The 23162-nt window shown below is 44.5% G+C and overlaps 1 protein-coding gene across 1 annotated transcript in view; it reads right to left on the bottom strand.

Moving 5' to 3' along the window:
• Positions 1–23162, bottom strand: part of POU6F2 (POU class 6 homeobox 2) — a 478894-nt gene that overhangs the window by 44520 nt on the left and 411212 nt on the right. The window contains exon 6 of the mRNA XM_064575615.1: positions 8518–8655. Within this exon, the coding sequence (XP_064431685.1) occupies positions 8518–8655 (138 nt within the window). The remainder of the gene's footprint in view (positions 1–8517; positions 8656–23162) is intronic.

The following is a 23162-nucleotide window of genomic DNA, read 5'->3' as shown; positions in this document are numbered from 1 at the left end:
AGCGTAGGAAGAAAGATTTCAGAGGGTGCTTTATTTCTAGCTCAAGTTGGCCAGCTCTTTGGGCTGTTGGCATTAATGGGATTAACCCTCTCATTTCCGAAATGGTGGAGGTAAGGAGGAGCCACGGGGCGGGGAGGGAGGGGCGACCTCTGGCCGGGCGGCCAAGGTGTGGGCTGAACCGTTGGCTGTCAGGATGAGGGACAGGGCGTGCTTCTGCTGCTGGCGTTGACCGGCTCAGAGACCCCATTACGTCCCGCGTGTCAGCAGCTGAGCCTCTGCAGAGGCAAGGCCTCCGATCAAATCCATCTCCCGCGAAATCACTGCGGAGCCCAGGGCCATCAGGGCTCATTAGCGCCGTTTACCATCAAGGGCGCCCCACTCCTCAGAAGGGCGAGGACCCAGGACCCGAGGGCCAGGCCCGGGGTTACTCCACCAGCAGGCTCCCCTCCACTCCGGCCCTGACCAGGGGCTCGGGGCAGCGCGTCCCAGCTGGGCTTGGGGTTGGCCCTGCGCGCTCGAGGTGCAGCCCCGAGCTCGGAGCTGCGCTCCCTGCAAACGTGCTCCCAGATGTGCGCGCCCTCAAAATCACAGCGCGCAAATCCCGGGAGGGGGCTCCTTTGGGACTGAAATCATTATCTCGCAATCGAAAACGTGGATAGGAACGATCGCGAACGACTCCCCGCAGCATTTCCCAAAGCGTGCTCTGCCGAGGTCGATTCTGCGAAATGTGGGGTGGACAGGAAGTTTTGGCGAAAGCGGGGTCAGAAAAGTTAAAGGGGGTCTGTGGCGCGTCAGGGCCCAGCCGCCCCGCTCCGGTCGGAGCTCATCTGCCGCGAAGCCAGCGCCTCCCCGCCTCCCGCCCGGGAACCCTCGTTTGCGCACCGCCCCGAGGGGCTCGTTCATTTCCAAGGCGCACACGTAGGGAAACGGGGCTTTAATGCAATGGCCTCTCCTGAAATGAGGAAATAAAGCTCTCAATCGGGCTCAAAGGGGAAATTTGATATGTTAGTAGAAAGATTGAGGTTGTTTATTGTTGTTATTGTCTCATCTTTATTACTCAGATGAAGCCAGGGTAAAATTCTTATAATATTACTAACCCCATGAACATTTATTTCCCAGTCTCTGGAAAGAGCTGATTTTAAGTGTTAAAAAATGCGATTAAGGGGCGCCTGCTGCCTCAGTCTGTTGAGCCTCCGACTCTTGGTTTAGGCTCGGGTCAGGATCTCAGGGTCCTGAGCTAGAGCCCCCTGACCGGCTTGCCCTGGGTGTGGAGCCTGCTTGGGATTCTCTCTCTCCCTCCGCCCCTGACCTCGCTCGTGCGTGCTCTCTCACCCTCTCAAAAAAAAAAAAAAAAAAAAAAAAAAAAAAAAAAAAAGATGCGATTAACAAAATGCATATTTGATATGTATTCTACTGCATGTGATTGAATTTTTACACCTTTTTAAGACTTCATATAATATTTGCAAATGAGAAAAGAAAATCTTTTGTCAGACTGCTTTGAGTTTTGGTTTAGAAAACATGGCCCAAACCATTATCTAAATAGATTGTTCTGTTCATATTTAGGGAAAAATATACAGACACCAACTCTGAATTTTTAGATATCTACTCTGAATTTTCAACAAAACATGTTTGATTCTTAGTTATGCAACATGTCTAAGCAAATATGCTCTATTTTTGTATTAAAAATGGTATTCTGTACATATGATTTTGTAGCTTTTTAAAAAGATACCATTTTTTAGTAAAGATGCAAAATTTGCATGAAAGGAATTACCAGTGTTACATAGTATCTATCACCTTGAGGGTGAGGGGGCTAAGGGGAGAAGGTGTCAAGGCCTCAGATGTATCAGTAATGTTTTATTTCTTTTAAAAATGAGCAAGAGAACTGAAGCTTATATTATTATTTTATTTAAGTAGGCTCCATGCCCAACACGCAGCTCAACTTGGGGCTTGAACTCAAGACCTTGAGATCAAGACCTGAGCCAAAATTAAAGAGTCAGATGCTTAACTGACTGAGCCACCCAGGCACCCCTGTAAAAAATTATATTTACTTTTTTATACATTTAATGTGTTTCCTTATAAAAAGTAAAATAAGAGGGGCTTGGGTGCTTCGGTCGGTTAAGCGTCTGCCTCCGGCTCAGGTCATGATCTTGGGGTCCTAGGATTGAGCCCCGCCTCGGGCTCCCTGCTCAGCGGAGAGTCTGCCTCTCCTCTTCCTCTGCCCCTACCTCCCCTACCCCGGTGCTTGCTCACTCTCTCGCAAATAAATAAATAAATAAATAATTTTAAAAAATAAAATAGTATGTGTGAACCTGCCTAAATTCCTGATCCACTGATTTAGCTGGGTGTGTCTAATGCACCTCATTTGCTCTAGTCACACTGTTGGAGTTACACACTTTACCTCCTTTGCACAGGGTTTGAAATTAGTTTTGCAATGTGGGCAGCTATGGCTTTATTTGTTCTCCTATGCAGATCTAATAAAACCCACAGAGAGGTTCAATGGATACTTACTGAATAAATGTATTATATCTCAATTCTCTGGCTGAGATTTGCATTTATTATAACTTCATCTTCGTTCATCTTGCAGTGATTTTCTCTAAAAGATTCTCATCTTTCTATTTAAATTATGTGTTGAATTACTTTAGCAACCCATAGTTCAGGGTCAATTGCTGGCTTTTCATTTAAAAAAGAATAGCTATAACATGAATTTATTGATAAATTAATATAATTTATTAAATACTTAAGACATGTCGGGCACTGTGCTGAGCAAATTGTCTGCTACTCTCATGTTTAACCCCACCACAAAGTATGTGAGATGTCTTACCACTCCCATCTTTACTGATGAGGAAACAGGGGCCCAGAAAAGTTCTGTAACTTCTCCAATGCCACATAGCTAGAAATGTGTGCCAAACAGACCTGTTTCCTTCAAAGCCCACGATCTAAGCAGCTCTACTGCTTTCTAGAAATGCTATTTAGCTTTTGATTGTTCTAATTCATAGGAATGCCCCAATGTAAGCATCGTGTTTCTTCAATTCTAAGACATGTATTTTTCACATATTCAAAAGTTACGGTATTAGGATGGTCTTCCAGTGGTGTGTACAAACGTGGGGCTGGTGGTGTTCCTGCCTTGGCACCTGCCCTTCTCCAGCCCAGGGTTGCTATGAATAGAGGCGACTCACCGTCCGCGGTTTTGCACAGTCGAGGGTGTCCTTTCTAAGCTACAATGCACAGGCTACTATTAGTATCAGCGGATTGCTTTTCTTTGATCGTGGCCCGTGGTCCTTTTAGAAGGTACCTCCTACCTACTGCAAATCCTTCTGTCTTGCCAAAGCAGCTCTGCTTAGCCACTGTTTATTCATACAGTGCTGTGTGTATTCTTGAGTAATGAGTTGAATAAGTCTTTTTATTTTTTTCTGCTTTTTATACATTAAAAAACGTAGGGGTGCATTGGTGGCTCAGTTGGTTAAGCGTCTGCCTTCGGCTCAGGTCATGATCCCAGGGCCCTGGGATGGAGCCCCGCATCGGGCTCCCTGCTGGGCGGGAAGCCCGCTTCTCCTTCTCCGACTCTCCCTGCTTATGTTCTCTCTCTCTCAAATAAATAAATAAAAATCTTAAAAAAAAAAAAAAAGTAATGTTCAGTTGATTTTTTTTTTTTTTATTTGACTAGCTCTTTAAGGATGGGAGGGAAGGACTTTGGTTTGACTTGTTGCCACTTAAGAAAATTTCACAGCGGTGGAGAACTAATTTCATCAGGAAACATTGTGAGCTTCAGTTAAAATGTAAAATGCTTTCCTTAGCCCCAGGATAAAATGAAATTTCATTTGCTTTTACTTTTCTGCAATAATGCCAATAAGGAGATATTGCCAGGAGCAATAGGGAATCCAGTTCTATAGCTGAACAAATCGATGGTAAATCTACTTGCCAAACCCTGAGCATACCCACTGAAGGAGTGTTAAGAACACACACACACACACACACCCCTACTGCACTATCCGGGGTAAGGATAGGATTTCCCTAAAATAACTTAGTGTTCTACTGCTAAGATTCTCACATTCTCCAACTCCTCACACACATAGTGGGTTTGTGTGCACAGTGTGAACTGGAAACACATAGCACCTTAATTAGTAATAACAGCATATACGGAATGCTAGCATTATTGAACGATGACTATGTGCCTGACTCCATGCTGAGCTCTTTAATCCTAGAAGCTGGTTCCCTTTTTATCCCTATTTTTCTTTTTTAGGATTCTTCATTTATTTATTTGAGAGACAGAGAGAGAGAGAGAGGGCATGAGTTGGGGCAGGAGCAGAGGGAGAAGCAGACTCCTCGCTGAGCAAGGAGCCTGGCATGGACTCCATCCCAGGACCCTAGGATCATGACCTGAGACGAAGGTAGACATTTAACCGATGTAGCCACGCGGGCCGCCCTTATCCCCATTTTTCAGATGAGGAAATTAAGGCATGCGAGAGGGAAGTCAATTGCCAGAGTTCTCACAGCTGATGAATGGCTGCCTGGTTCCAGAGCCCATTCTTTTTGCCTGTACGCTCTACTGCCTCTTGCTATACATCCAAACCAAAGACAGGTTTCCAGAAATGCCAGACCAAACTCTAAACCACGATGATGATGATGACGACGACGACGACGATGATGATTTTTGCAGCTGCTTATTACTACTGAGTCTCTAACTATACACTCAAGCACGATGGTGGGCTTTTTACACACCTTACCTCACTTAATCTTCATAATCTAGGGACTTAGATTTTATTATCCTTATTTCATAGTGAAACCAAAACTCAGAGAGCTCAAGTCATTTGCTTGAGGTCACAGAGCTAGCTGGGATTCAAACACATGTCTAGCTAGTGCTTATTCCTTTGTCTGGCTTCTGCACTCCTACGATCATGTTCCTGATTTGGTAAGCAAGGGGAATTAGAATGTTTTTCTCAGCACTGTGATAATCATTATAAATTTCATGATCACAAATTACCAAGAGGACACTTGCTACCTTGCCACCTCAGAGTGAAGTTGGGTATGATATCATTTTTAAAAACTTTAACAGTCCCGGGGTAAGATATGTGCTTTGTGACTTTAGAATATAGTATTTCTATGAAAACACATCACTCTTCGGAATAGTGTTTGGCTTTTGAATTAACCACAAATGAATGGCAGATGTAGAAAGGTAAAAGAATGACTGAACTGGTTAGGAAAAAAAAAGAACAGAAAAAAAAGCCTTAAATATATGGAGATTTCCCATCCCTTTAAATTTACTGAAATCCAGCAAATGGAAACAATCAGATTCCAAGACAAGGAAACAAAACTGCAAGTCCCAGATCAGGGGGGACTTTCTTCCTGTTGAGGTTGGGGCATGACTCCCTCCCCATGTGGGGTGGGCATCTGTCTCATTGTGTAGGAAGACCTAGAGCCCCTTGCCTGGAGACCATGAGCCACTGGCCAGGGCCTCCTCACAGAGGTTACCTTAAACTTTCGAGGATGAGGCTCTGGTTTAGGAAGATTAAGTCATTGATTGCCCCAAGGTCTAAAATTAGAGGGGCGCCTGGGTAGCTCAGTCGTTAAGCATCTGCCTTCAGCTCAGGTCATGATCCCGGGGTCCTGGGGTCGAGCCCCGCATTGGGCTCCCTGCTCAGCAGGAAGCCTGCTTCTCCCTCTCCCTGCCCCCCCCACTTGTGCTCTCTCTCTCTCTCTCTCTGTGTCAAATGAATAAATAAACTCTTTAAAAAACAAAAACAAAACAAAATTAGAAATATGTCGAGCTTGAACCCTATCCCAGGCAGGTCTGAATTTAGTCAGAGCTCTTTTCCTGGGTAAACCCATCTTGGTTTCCAAGTAGGCAAGAGAGAGAATCTTAGCAGTGGGGAGCAAGAATCAGGGGACCCCCACCAGTGCCTCCTCTGCAGCCCGACTTCCCCAAAGTATCAGCGGAGTAAAACATGCTTTCCAAACCTAGGTGTAGATTTTAATGTTATGACTTCTGGGCAGACTTTCAAATGTAAAAAAATAGTTGATGTCAAGAACTCAAATGGAAGGATCTATAAATATATTAAGAGTTTTCTCTTTGTACCTTTTCTGGGAAAGCTCTGGAGATTTTTTAAGGAATTGAAAATGGGCTGGATAAAGTAATTTTACACGGGTTTTTGAGCAAGGCTAATTATATTAACCTGATTCCAATGTAGGCTTATTTTTTGTACCACATTAATACAAGCCTAAGGAACACACACACACACACACATACACACACACCCCAAATAATTTTTGCCCTTCTTTTTGGTGTAATCTGGCCACTTCATAACGTTCACACAAGTATCTTTGTGCCAAGAGGTACAAGGCATGCACTTTTTTCTGGGAAGATGATTGTGTTTATGTTACAAAGATTTAAAACATCCCCCCCCCCAACACACAATGCTACAGGAATGTGGCCAGTTCATCGACCTTGGAAACATTAGTACCTCAGTCTTCCCCAGCACTAGGAGGAGTACCTGATGCCATTGGGCATGTTTCTAGAACTCTCAGACAAGACTTCACGAGTGGGCAATATCGATTCCTCTGTGATATAATTTTTTTTTTCACTTTAGGAGGTTTGTGTACCTTATCAAATCAACTATCATAGCACAGTTTCTAAAACAAAAGAATTTTAAAATTAAAATCAACTCTTATTCAATATATGCAGAGCGTCAATCAAGCTTTTAATCGGAAGCTCATTTTCCTGTGGGGTACTCATGGGCCGGGAGAGCTATCCCTGGGGGTGGGGCTGGCAAAGGCCAAACAGCATAAAGGCTTAACTCTAGCCCCTGAGAAGGAGATGGATTTGTAACTGGCAAGATGATCTGCCATTAAATCACCGGAAGAATAAACTCCTAATAATTCCTTCTCAGCGATAAAGCATTTTCTCCATCACAAACTCTTAAGTGGTGGGGCAGAGTGGTACATTTTCCTTGGACACTGGAACCAGAAAAATCAGGGGGAAATACACATCAGCGGATATGCTTTCTATCTTGAACTCTTAAAATTTACATCTCAAGGGCCAGCTGCCGGCAGGAATGAATCGGGTTGTTCTATTTTGGGCAGAACTCTGGGAGGGAGCTTCTAGGACCGACTCGATCTGAGTATGAGTTATAGATATTATAACCAACTTTTCCTCCATGCCAAAACCCCGTCGCTCCAGAAATCTTAATAGGCTTTTGAGAGCCTCCATTTAGAGCTGGCTGCATAAAATGATCCTTTGATGAAAAGGGATTGGAACAAGGGTTAAAGCCGACATTGAGAGGTGACTGTGGAGGGCACAGTGTTCATACAACCCTCCTTTAATATGTGTAGTGTGCACCTGTGATAAGATGATTCATTACCTGGGGCTGCTCTTTGACAAGCTCCATCGTTCAGCCCTCGGGGTTCTGATGGGACAATCCTGCACCCGCCCAGGAAATATAACAAGGTCAGCTTTTTTTCCCTGGGACGTAGATTGAGACGGTTTAGCTTATAATGCATCTCTGTTTACTCTTTATGTAAAATAAAAACAGGGTTCAAGACGTCGCAATTCCTGTTCTCCACAGAGCAGGCCAAGCAGGGATCCGTAAACTCACTGCTGAGTAAGTAAGCCTGGGAGGGAAAATCCTGGAGAGGGTGCAAGCTCCTTCTGCCTTGTGCTTCATCCTCAGAAATGGCCATACTTGCGGTCGAGGTGCCCTAGCCACTGAGGAACAGTGTCAAGCCTTTGAATGGAGGGCACTTCTGATACCCTCAGCTTTAACTCTGGTTTGCTTTTCATGCAGCTTTTAGGTTTACTAGGGTCTTAAAGGGGGAGCCCCCCTCATCTGAGGCTCTGTCAGTGTCCTGGGGGCCGTGACGCGGGCACCTGAGGGGTGTAAGGGAACAGGCACGCTGCCCATGACATGAGGAAGGTTTGCTGGCCCCGGCTGACTGAAGTAAACCTGCAGACATACCAGAACCAGCCGAGCTTCCAGGAGAATCAGCAAGAGGCCCTCACCCCTCCCTTTTCTGCTCTCTCAAGACTGCCCTGGTCTCTCCCATCAAGTCCCCACACATTAAGAAATTGGCTTGCTTAGGGCTACTGTAGAAATCTTAGAGCAACTAGGGAAGGAAACTTCCCAGTTTCCCCCATTGTCCAAGTTTATAAAGAATGAATAAATCAAAGAGCAGAACTGAAATCTTACTTTTAAAATTAACCTTTTTTTAAAAAAAAAAAAGAAAAAAGAAAAAGAATGCCCGTTGTGAAAAGTATTTCCTTCAGTTAAGGTCAGAACATGAGCCATTGTACAGAAATAAAAACAAAATAAAACTTAGCCATTCCAGGGGAAGGAAAAAAAAATCTTGCTTCTAAAAGAGAGAAACACCTCCCAACCCTTCTCCTATTCTTGACATTTCTAGTAAACATTATTTATTTGCCTCGAATGGATGCGGTTACATATCACTGTCATGCAAAAGAAATTCATTTCCTTTCCGAGTTCAATCTGCCATAAAAATTCACTCTTGTTCCCGTCTCCCACTCACCTGTCCTTGTGCATTAGTAACTAGTTGACCCGTGACCCCCTGAAGACTGGAGAGAGCATTGCCAAAGGCCTGTGAGCTTGCTACGGAGCCCATGACTCCTGTTGCGGCAGCCTGACTTGCTAGTGGATTATTAACCAGCTGCAAAGAGAGAAAAGATCAGGGTGAAACCACCAAGAGAGGCACAGGCAGACCACACCGATACAACATTCACGTGAGGGAAGGACGTGCTCCCTCCAACTGGCTCATGCAAAGGGCCCCGAACCCACTGGAGGGAGCCTGCTGAGCAAGCCGTGGGCTCTCGGGGAGGCTGGACATGAGGCTGGGAAGAAAATAGGCTCCACTAACCCTGGGCTGCTTGGTGGAGCCCCAGGAGAGAGTGAGGTGGGCCCCCGGGTTGGGTGGGGCCGTTAGGGTCTTACCAGGTGGATGAACGATTTTGGATAATCCCTGATTCTGTCCTCTAGCCTAAATAAAACTCTGGGGAAATGTCTCCTTTCCCTGAGGTGAGCAGACCGAATGTGGATGCAAATAGGTTGGGAGTAGGAGTGGAGGGGGGCAGAAAATGTTAAGGATTTCTGCGAATGAATTGATCAGTTTCATTTGTGAATTGCGTCATGGCGTAAGGCAAGGTCATGGCATAAGGCAGGTGCCTCACCCCACTTTCTTCTCCAAGGAAGAAGGAAACCAAAGTCAGTAGAAATGGAAACCTCCAGCCTCTGTGATCTCAGAGGGGGAGTCTAGGTTTGGGACTTGGGGGGAGGGGCGGCTCACGCCAACCATGGGATTCAAGGCCAATGAGGAAGGTCCTCTGGTGACTGGCCAAGTTGACACCTATCTGCTTGCTGCTAAACTAATATGTGGTCTTCCCTTGGTCTCTTTCCTGGGACCAGAGTGAAATAGGGAGGAGAATTTGACTTGGGTGGGGGGACCCATTCAAGGAGGAGGTTATAGCTGCCAAAACCTGTTTTTCCATGGAGACCAATTCAATATTCTTTATCCTGCCAATTTTCCACACCACGGGTTTTCAGGCCTTCTGACCATGAGGCAGAAGTGTAGCTCGAACTAAAATCTGCATTTAGGTTAATGACTAGATATAAATTCAAGAAACATTTAAACTATTTTCACAGTATTGGTTTTGATACATGAATTTCATTTGTATTTATTCTAGGGTGTTATTTTTTCCCATATAGTTCCTCTCAAGTACAACGATTGTTGTGTATAATAATGCATTTTCCATCACCAGTTCCCACATCCATGAAATTCCTGCATTTTAGCAGAAGCCTGCCAAGACTAAGACTTGGTGGGAAAAAAATTAATGCCATACTTATTTCAGGTCCCAGAAGCTCTTCTTCTACTTTCTTCTTTACTTTCTCAATTCCCGTAGTCTCTCTTCTTTTTTTTCCTCCTTCACTCTTTCTTTCCCTCAAAACATATCTTATTGCTTACTTCCTTTGGAAATTTGCCTAGAGTTTTTTATCATCTGGTGAGGACGGGAATACTAATTGTCAAGGGAAACATCAAAAGGGGCAGGAATTTAAGAATTCTTTTTTCATTAATGTGACATCCTTATCTCTCTGGTTTCTTTATTCACCTATAACCGAATTTCACGTAACTAGTTCTACAGAAAAAACCCACTGACCTAGCGCATTTTTTTTTAAGAAGTGACAATCCATTTTAAGCTCATTACTTTATGTGTCTTTTGCCTTTATCTCTCTCCTAAAAGACAGGAATGATTTTCTTTTTTAAGGAGAAAAAACAATTCTCATTCATCAGCCTCAAAGAAACCTTGTCTTATCCCAGATTACCACCATGGGATTTAAAATTCAGGTTGGCCATGTTCTTGGTTTTCTATTTTTTTTTTTAGTGTAGATGAGGCAAATAGTGGTGGATGGTAAGTGAAAACTCTCCCTGTTTGGGGGTTGACTACCTTAGGTGAAAGAGTTTGTACTGTGTACCTTCCCCCCCCCCCCCCCCCCACTCCTGAAGTGAGAAGATCTTTGGGAATACCTTCCCCAAACTGCCCGGACAGACCCTGCCTACTGGCACACCATCTCAGCTCATGTACCAGCTGCTATGTTTACCCTTCTTTTATGCCATACAAGTTAAAATCACAATGAAATGCCCCAGGTTCAGAGAGATCTCAAAATAAGCTTCTCAATCTCAAAGAAAAATGAAATCATGTGCCGTTTGGTGTTCGTGTTGAATATGCCATTTTGGCCCATGAGTTTTGGGTGCAAGATTTAAATCGGTATGTGCAGAATGTTTTCTGAAGAAGAGAGACAGTGATTCCTCTTTAATGGAGAGAAAATATTTTCAGAAGTTGTAAGACATTTCCCTAGCATCTAGGTCAATCAAAAATTCAAATAGGAAATTATGGAATTACTCTCTGGAGACAGTGGTGTATTGGAGAATTCCGTACACTTAGGACATGAGCGTATTGTTCAGCTATAGTCCCATGTATTTGCTGTAAATTCAGGCATATATGAAGGATAAACTATGGTTCTGAATATGAAACAAAGTAGCTACTTTAGCCTTCGTGTTATGGGGCCAGGAACGGGTATCCTTGCACTGTTCTGGAAGGTTGCCGAAGCAACCACAAATGTACAGATTTTGTTGATTTTTAATGTTTTCTTCCTCTCTGTCCTGGTCCTAGATTCCTCCCTTGCTGCCTTTCCCTCTTAATGGGACAAATGTGAACTCGATGACTCTCTTCTTTCCAGCCCCACATCCCTAGGTCTTTGGGAAAGGCGTGGTGGCTCTGGGGCCATGCCCCACTGGCCCCGCGAAGCACAGCTAGAACCGAAGGCAAGGGGACGTAGTACATATGGACAGCAGGGATGAGTCAGTCTGCATGCTGACAGCATTTCGGGTGGACCATTGGTGTTGTTGACAGATGCAGCTTCGTAAATATCTTTGGGCTTTTCTGTCTGTGACTGCCAAGGCAAGGATGTGATATGCATCGGGATGTGTGGCAGGGATGGGGAGGGGATGGTCGGGGAACCATACATAAGTGTTCCCTTCATCACCTCGGGTCATGTCACTCTGTATTGTCCCCAGTCACGTCATATTAGCAGTGTACCTATCAGTCCTTCTTCTTGATTGGAGACTCAGGGTAGATTTGGACAGTGAGGAGCAATAAATGTACATAAATGAGCATGTTGACATTCCAGGACCAACTGGATATTTTGAAGTCGCTGCCAAGTTTATGGCTTCAGCTCTTTCATTGCCAGTGTACCTAAGCAGCTAAAGGATGGCCCAAATGAAGTCTGATTGTATTACATACTTGCATTTTCCATGGACCAACTCAAAAGTCAGGCTGAATTCCAGTGCGGGCTTGTTTATAAACGTGGACGCTCCCAAAGCAAGCGTGTGCAGAGCGCTCGAGTTACCTCCAAATGGAATCGAGCTATAGTTCTAGAATTCACAGATAATCTAAAACCCTTCTCATGGAAAAACGAATTTCTCAAGATAGTCCCCTGCCTTCCCACAGTGTTAAGAATAGCATAACAGAATAATTTTTTTAAAACAGTTTTTTACCGGGGGAGGGCATCAGCTCTCAAACCAGACTGTCTTGACTTGAGACTTTAAGTAAATCAGGTCGCATTGTTTCATAGGTAAAAAGGGTGTAAAGATGGTACCATCCACAGAGTTATGATGAGGATGAAATGAGCTAATACGTACAAGAGTTTTAGAACAATACTTGGCATATATCATGTTCTTAATACATGCTAGCTATCATTCTCACAGTTCATATTGTGCATGAGGATTTTGAACTCATCAGTATATCAGAATTAGGACTCACCTTTACAAATATCTTCTCCCTTTGGAAATAAGTGTGGATGCAGGCAACTGTATTCTCTATTTTGATATTTTAACCGTATTCTCTGATTTTATTTGACTTATTTTTTTAAGATTTTATTTATTTGAAGAGAGATAGAGAGAGAGCACAAGTAGGCAGAACGGCAGGCAGAGGGAAAGGGAGAAGCAGGTTCTCTGCTGAGCAGGGAGCCTGATGTGGGGCTCGATCTCAGGAACCTGGAATCATGACCTGAGCCGAAGACAGCCGCTTGACGGACTGAGCCACCCAGTCGCCCTTATTTGATTTATTTTTAAAGAGTAGCTTGAAGGAAGCTATGATTATTAGGTGAGGCGAGTTTCATGACTTAAAAGACAAATATGTCACTTGAAAATATTTCAGACTGGAAGACCTCAAAAAGAAGTACTGAAAACCTGACTTTACCTGTTTGTCTTGGGCTTCTCATAGTTGGTTATTTAGAGAAAAATTTAAGGGGAAGGCAGTGTTTTGACTCGGAGCCCAGAGTTGGTCATGACAGACCAGCGGAAGGAGACCTTTCTAGCATGTTATCCTCATACTTTGTTAACAGCATTTGTTGGGTTTCCATAAGGACACCATTTTGGAGTTTAATTCCTGCCTCGTGTCAAAATATTGTGAATGAATCTATCCCATGCTTGCTGATTTGAGAGTGAAGGCATGCAGGAAGATTTGTAAAAACTTTTCCTTAGGATTTGCAATGGTTTCTTTCTACATGAGCATATCAACATGGATATTGGGTGTTCATCTCATAATGAGAAAAGATTCATATTCCCAGCTCTACAGAGCTTTGTGTGCATCTTTCTTATCTGAGAACACTAAAGGGTGATGAGAAGAAAAACTCTGATAGAGTCTCTTCCAGGAGCACTAGATGACATCATATGTATGCCACCATATAAATGTCACCATAAATTATATCACGTCATGATGGAGGGCTATCTTTCTCCAAGTCTTGCCCCATCTTCTCTTTCTCTGAAACACTCACAGCCTATAGCCTGGTAAAGAATTCGGGTTTCTTGAATCTAAGCATTAGCAGTCATAACACTTTTCATGAGACATTGCGGATTACAGCATTCTGTTTTTATGAGTCTTATTTATGAAAATACGGCAGCATGATTAAGCAACTGACCTGTGGTGTTCTAGTCTGCTTATGCCTTTATCCCAAGAGGGACTTGAGGATGCAGCAGGCTCAAAACCTTTCTTTGGAGCGCAATTGCCCCTGGTCTATAGTTTGATCGTTCTCCTCATGAGCTATGTGGATTTCGTAGAGTATGGACTTCGGAGCAGCTCTTTTTGCTACTAACTTCTCAGTTTAGAACCCCGAAACTGTGGTGCCATTTGTTTTTAAATGAGGACGTTGATAAATGCATGCGTCACAGTTCACTCCCATGGAAGGTCCGAGTGACTGTCTGGACACACGATGGCAAATAAGGCTGTCCGAGTTCATTTACATGCATTAGGTCCTTGCTTTTCTTATACTGTAGATGTGACACATGTGTCTCTTGGTCCCTTTGGATTCTTTTAACCAAATCAGTGCTTGCATCTATTACCCTCAAGTCTTCTCTTAAAAGGTCAAGAAAATACCCTAGACACGTGTTGGAAGGTTGGCCATGTTTATCTCAGCAGCCTATCTGATGTGGGTTTTGTTCTACTAGGCATTCCCCCTAGGTCTCATGATTGTTCTGTGATACAAACGTAACAGTTAGAAATCAGTTTTGTGAGTTTCAATATCAAGCCCAGCTCTGTCGCTCACTGTCTGCCCACTTCCCTGCAGAGATGGTGAAGTGTTAGATGCTGACCATCCAACGCTCTGCCCATCAGAAGTTTCCGGTTGGAGTGCCTGAGGTTTCCGGGGTGACACAGGCACTACCACATCCTAAAATATCTTTGGTTCATCAATGTCAAATCACATCGATTCCCTATAGCTTTAGAATAAACTTGATTTTATTTTTTGACAGAACTGTAAGTATAGTAACTTCCTAATAATGCTCTACTATCCAACCATATTCACTAACAGAGAAATTTTTATTTTATTTTATTTTATTTTTTTAAGATTTTATTTATTTATATGAGAGAGAGCACAAGCAGGAAGAGCAGCAGAGGGAGTGGGAGAAGCAGGCTCCCCACTGAACAGTGAGCCCGATGCGGAACCTGGGAACCTGGGATCACCCTGGGATCATGACCTGAGCTGAAGGCAGCCACTTCACTGACTGAGCCACCCAGGTGCCCCTAACAGAGAAATTTTTTAAATGATCTAATGTCGGAGGTTTGGTTCCCCAGAATCAGGGTGGGGAGGGGAAGGATTCTGATCTTGTAAGGGCTGTGGAGTGTGACTGAGCCTTCAGAGCTGTCCCACCCCAAGGCAAGGAAGTTGAATGCTCTCCCTTGGCACTTGATGCTCCCGGTTGACAGACAGCTCCTAGGGTCAAGGAAGGGTTGGAAATCAAATCCTGGCACTGTTGGCTCTTTGCTCTTGGGGTAAAGTGTATACTGGGGGCCTGAAGGATGGAAGAAGAACTGCAGGTGCTGGTTGTTGAAAGCCCCCCAAAGGGGTAAAGGCAACTCACAGAAAAGAGCAATTCCAGGGGACTTAGGTGGGACATTATCATTACCTGCTACAGTGCAAACATCACTTCCTTCCACTCATTAATGTCTTCAGCCCACAAACATTGATTCAGTACCCACTGTGTTGTGGGCACAGTATGAGGGGAAACAGTGTGATGATTGACTGACCTGCTCCCTACCCTCATGGGGCTTAAACAGGGAAGAGACTTCGGTGGAGAGGGAAGGGAAGCAGGAAAGATGAGCTCACTAAGGAGCAGTATCCAGACCTGGAGAGGGCGGTGGTCTGGGGTGGGGGGCCCTGAGAGGGGTGGTGGGTCCAAAGAGACCTGGAAGGGGCAGCTCTGAGTCTTTGCACCTTTACTTCCACCGAGTTGCACAGAAATGTGCCTGACAAGAGATGAGCCGTTCTACCTGAAAGGATTAAGAGGTGGAATTCTGGACCCAGATTGCTTAGGTTCTAATTCTGAGGCTGCTAGTAACTACTGGTGACTAGCAGCACCTCTCTGCTACAGTCCAGATGTTCGTGCCCCTCTCCTCCTGCTTCATATATTGACATCTTAACCCCCAAAGAAGATGGAATTAGGGGGCTGGGTTTTGGGGAGGCGCTTAAATCACGAGGGTGGAGCCCTCATGAACAGGATTAGTGCCTCAAAATGGAGGCCCTGTAGACATCCTCAGCCCCTTCCACCATGTGAGGGCACGGTGAGAAGGTGCTGTGAACCAGGAAGAGGGCTCTCACCAGAGCCTGGCCATGCTGGTCCCTTGCTCATGGACTTCCTAGCCGCCAGAGCTGTGAGAAAGAAATTTCCGTTGTTTATAAGCCACCCAAACGGACTGACATGCTTTCTGCACCCAGGCTTCTTCAGTTTTAGTAAAAGGGGATATTAATGGTGGTCATGACTTAACGGGGTTAGTGGGAAAAATAACACGAGTTAGCATAGGAATTTCTGGCACGTGGTAAGCATGATATATGTTTTGTTGTAAGAATTTTCCCTCTTTCTAGGAACTTCAGGCTATTGTAGGATTGGGTCTCCTCTGGCCCTCACTCCCTCCATTTTTTAAATACGGCACCCTATTTTACAGTCTCTCACACCCTGCTGGCTGGACTGGCCAGAGCCTCGAACATGGTGATGCAATCCTGAGGTTCTTGAATCATCCCTGATGTGTCTCTCTCTCTCCTGTGATTCAGCACTTACAAGCCTCCTCTCAGTGGCTCAGGCAGATTCCTGCCAGGAATCCCAGGATCCTCCAGGATATAAAACTCAATAATGGCAGGGTGGACACACTGGCCCTTTCGCAGATCCTCAACTATGTCAGGATGTTCGCATTTGCTGGCTCCATGTCTGTCACTCTCTTCGCTGTCCACACATCTCTTTTCCCAGGTCACCCCTTCGAGACACCTGCCTTGACCACCCTATCTGAGTGGGCATGCCCTTTCTTTCCGAGATTTACGCCAAGACATGTATAAGGAAACCATACGATGCCGGGGATTTGCTTCTACATAATCCGTGGTGGGGCGGGGAGAACGGTGGGATAGACGAGGGGGTCTTGGGTTGAGCACGTGGAAGCTGGGTAGTAGACATATACAGTTTGTTAGACTATTTGTTCTCCTTTTGTTTACACTTGCAATTTGCCGCAAGAAAGTTTTTGAAAACTCCTATTCACTCTGCATCTAGTCTTCTCGCTTGCTTACCTCATAGCACTCAGAGAGTCTAATATTCTCATTTGTTTATTCCCCTCATCCCCCTCTCTAGAATGTAGATTTTGGCTCACTGCTTGGTCTTCAGCTCCTTCAACAGTGCCAGGCACCGAGGGGGCCCTCAACCAACGTTGATTGAATGAACATAGGAAGGAATGAGTCAAGGACATGTAGGTCTGACCAGGACCTCGGTGGGAGTTTGGCCCTTTAATATTTACAGAAAAGAGTAAACATTTGGGAGGCAAATTTGTCTAAACTCTTCTTTTTTTAAATACAGCACCCTATTTTACAGTCTCTCACACTCTGCTGGCTGGACTGGCCAGAGCCTCGAACATGGTGATGCAATCCTGAGGTTCTTGAATCATCCCTGATGTGTCTCTCTCTCTCTCCTGTGATTCAGCACTTACAAGCCTCCTCTCAGTGGCTCAGGCAGATTCCTGCCAGGAATCCCAGGATCCTCCAGGATATAAAACTCAATAATGGCAGCCTCTAAAGATGAAGACCTAGGGATTCCCTGGACACCTTGGACTCAAAGCCCCAGACATCCTTAGAAATTGCATGTCTGGAATTGGGTGTGGGTAGGGCTGGGTAGAAGGCCTCATCTTTAGGTTTGATGTTATCTGGGAGCTACAGGATAAGGAGGCAGGGAAGGAAGCTTTTATATTTTTATCCTTGGGCTGTGGTGGTGGAAATGGAGCCGGGTGTTGGGAGTCTCCCTCCCCGGCCCAGTCTCCCTCCTGGGCTAGATAGAGCAAAGCCCATGTAGATAGCAGCATGGGTGGGAACTGAAGGGGCTGCTTCCCCAGATAAGGATGGACCTATCTGTCACTGGGCATGAGCCATGCTGCTTTGAGGACAGGTGATAGGGTGTAGATCCGTTAAGGAGAGATAAGTTCTCCCTTCATGGGGCCCCTCTGGGGTAGGACCTATGAGGTGTTGGGTCACTTGGGCATTTAGATGGTTTGTGGCTCCTGGGGATCCTGGACGCAGAGGCAGAAGTGAGACTTTACTCAGATGGCTTCACAAATTTTGGACATCATTGTGGGTGGACAGAGGGGACTCTATAAGCACACGTGGATGCCCTAGAGAGTATTCTAGAAGTACCCTCGAGAGAGGTGGATCCTGCAGGGGGTCTGGGTCCAGGTAATGCAGGATGATCAACAGATCTGTAAGGAGGGAGTGAGGACACTTGAGGAAGGGAAGGAAATAAACAAGTGTGGCCAGTACACTGTGGTTTAGGGACAAACTACTGCAAAGCTCTTCGAAAGGATGCATTTCTTTTTTATTATTTTTCTTTTTTTTCTTTTTTTCTTTTTTTAAAGATTTTATTTATTTATTTGACAGAGAGAGACACAGCAAGAAAGGGAACACAAGCAGGGGGAGTGGGAGAGGGAGAAGCAGGCCTCCCGTGGAGCAGGGAGCCCGATGCGGGGCTCGATCCCAGGACTCTGGGACCATGACCTGAGCTGAGGCAGACGCTTAACGACTGAGCCACCCAGGCGCCCCATTTCTTTTTTATTTTTAAATTTACTGATAAAACAGTCAAGCTCAGAGTTGAGGGGGAAACAACAAAACAAAACAAAACACTAGCTTTTAACTCAACCCACTACATCTGATTTTGAAGCAGAGAGGTCAGCATTATGGAAGCATACCAACTCTAAATCAGATCTTATCCAAGTTATATGGAGCCCAATACTGTGTTACCACAAGCTTACACATCTCATTTCCTTTTCTGTCCAGTCCTCCATTTAATAACCTGAAAATCTATCTTTTTATTGAGTTTCATGCAATTTTCTTACATACAATAGCGATACTCTTACCAATTGCCTATTGTCATGGCACATTAGTTAGATGAATTTGTTGATATTTCAAAATTACTCTTTCTGTATTTTTTATTCTATCACCCAGTTTAAACAAGTGATCAGGAGCACTCCTGGGATGAAAGAAAAAGGCTATACTTTTTTAAGAATAAATAGCTGACACAGTAAAGTAGTTGGCATTATTCTGGCTTCTAGCTATGGGAATGTACAGTTCACTCCATCCCTGCCCGTGCCTAATTTACTTACGGTACTTCCCAAGTCAAAGAAGGACAAGGCATAGTCTGCCCTGTGGAGCCTCCGGACAATTTTGCTCATGAGATATTTCCCAATGACATGGTATGGGCTCTAAGCCGGACCCCAGGGGTACAGACACAAGGCAAGAGCCTCTGGCCCTAGGTGTTTCCAGTCTAATCCAGAACTGTGGCTTTCCACCCTATGTTGCTGTGGTCCTGTAAGAAAGGGGTACCCTGAGCCCAGGTGAGGAGCCCTCAAGAGGCCTTAGGCAACCAGACCACTTGGAAACTGAATTTTAAAGGACGATGAGGAGTTGTCTGCAAAAAAGGTGGGAAGGGGCGAGAAAACTCTTTTCGATCACCGGCAATAGTGGGATTGCAGCATGGAGGCAGGGGGTGGTGTTTTGGTGGATGTGAAGCCACTAAATTGGCACTTGGATCTTTTGGGAAGACGAAGTGGAGAAAGGGAAGTGGCAGAGACGAGGTAAAGCATGGGATTATGGAGGAATGACTTTGCCACTTTAAAGGGCTGGTCCTTTATTCTATAGGCAAGGATGGAGAGGTGTGTTCCGATCTGAAGTTTAGAATGGTTACTACTTTGGAGACTGAGTTGAACTGGGTAGGAGTGGGTCACATTGAAGGCAGAGGAGAACAGGAGTCTGCTGGGGCCAGGACAGGGGCAGAGGGCTGCCCTGCACTGGGGAAGGCGGGTATCTGCACATGGAATGAAGTCTGGTTCACGGTTCACCGATTCAGCAAACACTGAGCGCCAACTATAAGTCAGGTACCGTGATATGGTCTTTCCCCCCTAAAGAGCTTTCAAGGTATGGGGAGGCGGATACATAGACAGATAAATCAAGTGGCAGTGTTGCAAATCAAAACCACAGTGAGCTATCACCTCACACCTGTTAGAATGGCTGTCATCCAGAAGACAAGTGATAACAGGTGTTGGAGAGGATAAGGAGAAAAGGGACCCCTCGTGCCCTCCTGGTGGGAATGCAAGCTGGTGCAGCCACTGTGGAAAACAGTATGGAGGTTCCTTAAAAAGTTAAAAATAGGATTACTATGTGATCCAGCAATTCCATTTCTGGATATCTATCCAAAGAATACAAAAGCACTCACTAACTCAAAAAGATACATACAATAGCCAAGATATGGAAACAACCTAAGTGTCCATGGTGATTCTGTGTGTATGTATATATATACACACACACACACACACACACACATATGTGTATATATATAATGGAATATTATTTAGCCATAAAAAATAATGAAATCTTGCCATGTGCAACAACATGCATGGACCTCAAGTTGTATCATGCAAAGTAAAATAAGTCAGACAAAGACTAATACTGTATGATCTCACTTCTATGTGGAACGACAAAACCAGCAACAAAAAAACCAGCTCACAGGTACACAGAACAGATCAATGGTTGCCAGAGGTCGGGATGGGTGGGGCGAAATGGGTAAAGGGGGCCAAAAGGTACAAACTTCCAGTTACAAAATAAAGAAGTCAAGTGATATAATGGCATGGCGACTCTAGTTAATAATACTGTGCTGCATAGTTGAAAATCGTTAAGCGAGTAAATCTTCAAGTTCTCATCACAGGAAAAAAAGAATTTTGTGACTATGTGTGGTGATGGATGTTAACTAGACTGATGATAGTGATCATTTTGTAATACATGCAAATATCAAATCATTATGTTATACACCTGAAACAATATGATGTTAGATGTCAATTATACATCAATTTTAAAAAAGAACCAATGGGTAGGAGCCAGGCTAGGGGTGTGCTCAGTTAGCTGTGGGAACGTTGGGGAACTGGCTAGTTCAGTGGGGGAAGAACGGCGTTGGGGAAGCTTCCCGAAATAATTGATAGGAGCTCAGCCCTGACTAAATGGCAGATCAACTGAGCGGACAGAAGAAGAAGGGCAGGTAGAATAGAAGAGTAAGTACAAAGTTATGGAAACATCAGAATGCCTGGTGTGTTCTGAATGGCCAGAGCACAGTTAGGGCAGGAAATGGGGTTAGGAAAATTCTGGGTGGGGTTCTGAAGGCAGAGAAGGAAGGTGGGAAGATATAAATTAGGAAGCACTTGTATGAATGGCATGCCTGTGTTTCTACAGTACAGAACATTTCCCGAGTGATTTCCCTGCAAGCTGTTGCTACGAAAGTATCTAAATATTCACATCCATATGATGGAGGTAGTTTTAACAGCCTTGCAGCACAGGAAACAACACTACTTGATAGTCATTGAGCCATAAAATCCTTTCATGTATTTTATACAAAGGGAAACCTAAACTGCTGACTGGCCAAAAATTAACCATTGAATTTTTTTTAAAGATTTTATTTATTTATTTGACAGAGAGAGACACAGCGAGAAAGGGAACAAAAGCAGGAGGAGTGGGAGAGGGAGAAGCAGGCTTCCCACAGAGCAGGGAGCCCAAAGCGGGGCTCCATCCCAGGACCCCGGAATCATGACCTGAGCCGAAGGCAGACGCTTAACTGACTGAGCCACCCAGGCACCCCTGAATTTTGATTAATAACAAAGTCATCATCTTTTAAAACACAGAGTTTCTCTATTATGAAAAATTACAAAGATGGATGATAAGTGATACATTGTGTATCTACCTTGGTATCCACGACTGGGTCCCTGTGTGAAGATTGAACTGTGATTTTAGAAATTATCATTTTTAAATTAATTATACGGGTTGCATTAGTTTATAAGATTTCAGGTCTCTGACATTCTGCCCAGAGAAGACGCAAGTCTTTATTTACTTTGGAGCTATTTTATTCCTGCAGAAGTATATTTTGTATGGATAGATAGTAATTTTACTACTGAAACTCAAGAAACTTTTTATTAAGTCCAAACCAGTGAAACTTATCACTTATGAGGGACAAAACATATGCTTCTTCTTCCTCTCATCCTCATAACCACACTGGGTATGAAAATGTGCTTGTAACAAATGTTACACATTATATCTTGGTTTGATCCACCCACTGGCAAGTGGAGAGCCTGTTTAAACTGTTCCGGAATTTTATTATTATGCATAATGTCTTGCTTGCCTCATAAAATATATTCACTGAACAGCTGTTGTATGCGAAAGCTAGGCAGAAGAAACGCTATTCTTCCCACAAAACAATACTACGGTTGGGTCATGCATGCGTTTACTTTTCCCCAAGGACAGAAAATCAGCAGAAATCAACCCATTTACTGTTGGTCTGCAGTTGACCCTTTAGAACATCTACTTGCTTGAATTCACAATAAGGGTCAGATGGACCATTTAAACTATAAGATGAAGAAAATGCCGTTTTTGGTCAGGTCGCCCCCGTCTTTAAGTGGGTGTCCTTCTGCAGAGGGGGGCTAACACCTCTGAGAGTTCCTGCCTTCATCGTAAAGAGTAGAGAGAGATGTTTGGCAGATGGCACATCTGCCCATCCTAAGAGCCGCCATGTCAGACCTGCGCCCACAAGAGAACTTTGCCATTAGGAAAAACGAATGGTCCAAATTATTAGAGGAAATATGATTCTGTAGAAAGAGGAAGATAAGTACATGAAAGAGAAAGCAAAAAACATGGCCAGAATGCTCAGAGGTAAATAAAATCCTTCTGCGCTCACAAAATATATTGGTTATAGGTTGTTCCAAAAACATTAAGCTAACAGTAAGAGCCACTACCTGTAGGAGCCGTAAGCCAAGAAGATATAAAAAGTTGTTGTATAGATCGTTCGGGAAGTTTCCATTAATAAAACTGAACATAGGTTAAAAAAACATAAAGCTTAATCTCACGGAGAGCAAAAGCAAAGCTGGGTCAGAATTTTCCACGTGGTGGGAGAAGAGAGCAGAAAGGCACTGGAGAAAAGCAATATGCCCAATCAGCAAGGAGAAAAATCTGTTTAAAAACGCCTTGCCAATAGTGGTAACTACTGAGACATGACAGGCCCTGCGTTTATAGGCAGAAACTAGGCAGCCAAGAAGGGAGGAGGGAATGCATTGAAATGGCGGTAAGTCAGGGCATTGAGTCAGCAGGTGACTGGGTCTGTGTGGGCCTCCTTGCCCTGCCCAAGCTCCATTTGCTGGTCTGTGAAATGAGAAGGTTGAACTAGATCCACTAGGTTGGTGGTTCTCAAAAATGGTCCCCGAAGGGCAGCTAAGCCACAGCAGTTTGGGGACGTGTGTTATGGAGTTAAGCCTTCCCTGATGAATACCCCTGATAAACACTGAGGCCCACCCATCCATCATCCCTTGAGCTGCCACCAGGCTTGGAGAAATCATGATTTCCTCCCTCCCCTGATAGCTCTGCCGGGATTGGGTTTCAAGCCAGCTCCGAGAATGTTCAGAGTCTCCGGAGTAGACTGGAAGAAGGGCTTTCTAGGACAGGGGTTCGCAGTGCGGGGTCTTGGGACTAGCACTATGATTCGGTATCACCTGGGAACTGCTAAAAATGCGAATTCTTGGCTTCATCTCAGACCTGCTGAATCAGAATCTTTAAGGT

This window comes from Mirounga angustirostris, unplaced genomic scaffold (assembly GCF_029215605.1).
Source record: "Mirounga angustirostris isolate CCGP_5_RB_7025 unplaced genomic scaffold, mMirAng1.0.hap1 SCAF_12, whole genome shotgun sequence".
Taxonomy (NCBI): Eukaryota; Metazoa; Chordata; class Mammalia; order Carnivora; family Phocidae; genus Mirounga; species Mirounga angustirostris.
The sequence above is the reverse complement of the archived record's forward strand: the minus strand, read 5'-3'. Positions and strand labels throughout refer to the sequence as shown.